The sequence below is a fragment of the Gavialis gangeticus genome, unplaced genomic scaffold (genome assembly GCF_001723915.1).
Source record: "Gavialis gangeticus isolate Ggan-Ray unplaced genomic scaffold, GavGan_comp1, whole genome shotgun sequence".
In the NCBI taxonomy this organism is placed as follows: domain Eukaryota; kingdom Metazoa; phylum Chordata; order Crocodylia; family Gavialidae; genus Gavialis; species Gavialis gangeticus.
The window spans coordinates 44,664,742-44,668,072 of record NW_017729008.1 but is presented as its reverse complement, the minus strand read 5'-3'; the positions used below and the strand labels follow the sequence as shown (position 1 = coordinate 44,668,072).

At 67.7% G+C, this 3,331-nt stretch overlaps 1 protein-coding gene across 1 annotated transcript in view; it reads right to left on the bottom strand.

The window, feature by feature from the left end:
* Nucleotides 1–1,547: 1,547 nt before the first annotated feature.
* ARSA (arylsulfatase A) overlaps nt 1,548–3,331 on the bottom strand; it is a gene marked incomplete at its 5' end in the record, with an annotated part of 2,609 nt that continues 825 nt past the window's right edge. Inside the window, 5 exons of the mRNA XM_019509712.1 lie at nt 1,548–2,079; nt 2,173–2,275; nt 2,365–2,492; nt 2,798–2,922; nt 3,182–3,321. Of these exons, the coding sequence (XP_019365257.1) occupies nt 1,772–2,079; nt 2,173–2,275; nt 2,365–2,492; nt 2,798–2,922; nt 3,182–3,321 (804 nt within the window). The remainder of the gene's footprint in view (nt 2,080–2,172; nt 2,276–2,364; nt 2,493–2,797; nt 2,923–3,181; nt 3,322–3,331) is intronic.

Below are 3,331 nucleotides of genomic sequence, written 5' to 3'. Positions count from 1 at the left end.
TCCTCTGCAGCAGGGGCACAGCCTGGGCCTGGGCCCTCCACAGCTCACAACCCCCCAGAAGCAGCAGGACGTTGGTGTCTGCGGCCTCCCTGTATCCCAGGGACAGGCAGGGGTGATGCCTGGGGTTGCGTTGGGGTGACTGTAGTTTGACTAGACAGGGTTCGTCTGGGCCTGACCCTGCCTCTGGCTGGTCTGCACGCAGTTCCGGCCCCGGTGCCATGCTTGGGCAGGCAGCTCAGCGGAGCTGTGGTCACCTGCAATCTCCAGCCGTGGCTGTTGCATGGGGTGGCCAATGCCCCGTGAGGAGAGGCCCCAGCCCCCCGCGGAGCCTGCTTTCCTGTGGGCACGGCCCCCTGCCATTGCCCCGCCGGGCACGCCACAGCCTGTTCCCGTCTTTGCAGGGTGCTAGGGCCAGGAGCATGAAGGCAATGAGCCAAGGGTGGGTGGGGCTGTGGCCCAGTGGTTAGTGCAGGCACTGGGGAGCCCTGAACCTGCTCTGGCTTTGTCCCAACAGCTCCCTGCAACTCTGCGGCAGGGCCACTTTCCCTTGGCACATCTGGAAGACGAGGGGGTCTCCCCTTGTGTCCCCTCTCCTGCTCGCAGGGCTCAGGACCAGCTCTCCTCTGCTCCCATGCTTGCAGCGGCTGAAGCCCCAGCTCCTGGAGTCCCGGGACGAAGCTGGAAGCTGCATTTCCAGCTTGTTTTGCAGAAAAAGGGATATGGCGATGGCCCAAACCTCGGCAGGAAGGGAGAGCTCAATGGGTCTCTCACCATCTCATGGCACCCAAGTGCCCGGCCCCACGATGCCAGCATCAGAGCCCGTGAGCTGGGGAGAGGTGGCCTGTGGGGACCCCATCTCCATTCCCCCAGGCAGCAGCTCTGAGCTCCAAGGAGAGAACAGACAGGCAGGCCCCGGGGTCACATCCTGGCTGCCCAGGAGGTCCCAAAGCCTTGCTGGGGCCTCAGCTCCATGTCCTTCCTCACCTCCAACCGCAGCCTCCCTGAGAGTAATGGGAGCCTTGGCTGTCCTGTCCCCTGCAGCCAGACACGTCTCTCCCCTTCTCCTCTGCTGACCGGCCCAGCATGGCCCCTCCAGCCCCGCTATCCCCCCAGGCCTCTCCTCCACAGCCACCGTCCAGGGGGCTCCAGCCTTTCCCCCCAGCCCTCAGTGCACTGCTGGGCTCTCTCTGTCTCGCTGCATCTTTCCCGTGCCCGCAGCTCAGAGCCCAAGGGCCGGGGGCTGCGAGGGGGCTCCATGCCAGCCCCAAGCCCCCTGCCCAGCCACCCATACCCACAGCACTGAGCCCAGCACCACAGGGTCTGGCCCAGACCTCCTCCCCTCACCCAGGAGCCTGTTCCAACTGCCTGTGGCTGTCTGGCACCATGGGGCATGTGGCCACCCAGCCCCAGGCCTCAGCACCCGTGGGCTAGGACCCTGGCTTCACGCGTGGATGCGCACGGAGCTACTCCCACCCACTCCTGGCCTCACGATCCCCGCTCCGTGTTCTTTGGGCATGGCTTGCAGCAGACAGAGGCAGACAGAGACCTCCCCACGAAGGGCGGACGGACGTCCAGCGTTAGTAATAAACATGAGCACTGTGGGTCCTCCAGCGCTGGGAGCCCTGTGGCTCACGGCTCGGCAACTAGCCAGCACCACCAGGAGCTCGGCCAGGAGCCCCAAGGGGCCGCAAAGCCCTGGGGGGTTAGTCAGGCTGTGCTGGCAGCCGCGGGTTGCAGCAGGGATGACAGCGGGGCCGTGGCGACGGCCAGGCTAGGGGCAGCGGCAGCAGGAGGGCTTGGGGGTGCAGGCAGGGACGCAGCAGGGCTCCAGGGCGGGGTCGTAGCCCTTCCTCATCTGGCTGTCCGCGAACACCATGCGCTTGTCAAACAGCATCTTCTGCATCTGGATCTCCTTCAGCGCCTGCAGCACCACGGGGCTCGGGGCCGTGCTGCTCTGCAGCAGGTCGTAGTTCTCTGCCGGGTCCGACTCCAGGTCAAAGAGCAGTGGGGGCTTGTGGGCCGTCAGCGGCGTCAGCCCGTGGCAGGCCACGTCAGGGGTCGTGTCGCTGTGGAAGGCGCCTGGGAGGAACCCAAACAGCACTCAGCTCCCCCCAGGCTGGGGCTGGGGCCGGGGCCGGGGCCAGAGCCACATGCGGGGATTGGGGCTGTTACCTTGGGTGAAGAAATGGGCCTTGTACCTCCCCTGCCTGACGGCGAAGACGCCCAGCAGCTTGCTGGGGGCCGACGGGTAGTAAAACACCGTCTTCCGGGGGCTCTGTGGGGAGATCAGAACCGGCGTCATGGGGGCCAACGGGCCACACGGGCAGGCTCTGGCCCCGGCCCCGGTCCCGGCCCCGGCCTCACCGGTCCTTGTCCGAAGAGCACTGGGGTCAGGTCATAGCCGTCCAGCTCGATGTTGGGGAGTGGAGCCCCGGCCAGGGCAGCCATGGTGGGCAGGATGTCCAGGGTGCTGGCCAGCTCGTGGGTCACGCCTGGGAGCAAGGAGATGGGCTCAGGAACTGTTATGCACCCTCCTCCTCACACCTGGGTCCAGCCACCCGACCCTGAACCCCTTCCCTCTCCCCACGGGCCTGGGACAGCCGAGCAACCCTCTGCCCAGGCTTAACCCCGCGCTGCACTGGGGCAGGAAGGGATTTCCCCCCGCCAGACTGGTTGCACTGGGGGGTTTTGCCTTCCTCTGCAGCAGGGGTTTAGCCTCAGGTCATCTGTCACCGAGGGAACAGGGCCTCCCAGGCCCGTGCGCGCCCACGACAGGCACCCAGGCTGCAGGACTCACCCGGCGAGATGCGGCCCGGCCAATAGGCCACGGCGGGCTCGCGCATGCCGCCCTCATACGTCGTGCCCTTCCCGCACTTCAGGAGGCCAGAGCTGCCCCCGCGCGCCATGCGCATCGTCTCGGGGCTGCAGGCAGGGGGAGAGCCCGTCAGCGCAGACCCGCCAGTCCTGGCCCCGGCCAGCCCCCCCAGGGCGTCCCAGCAGGCGGGTATGAGGCGGGCCAGCACCCGCCACCCGCCAGCATCCTGAAACAGCCCCGAGAGCATCCCACCCACCAGCCAAGCGGGGTGCGGGGCTGTGCACCCGGACCCCCGAGGACGAGGCTCAGCACTCGGCCCCGGCCCCGCAGGAGGCCTCGGTGTTGGGTGCAGGGGCCCGAGCTCACCCGTTGTCGGAGGTGAAGAAGACGAGCGTGTGGCCGTCCAGGCCGTGGTCCTGCAGCGCCTGCAGCAGGCTCCCCACTGCCCCGTCTAGCTCCAGGAGGGCATCTCCGAAGGGCCCCCGCCGTGACCGGCCCGTGTAGCCCTGGCTCCCC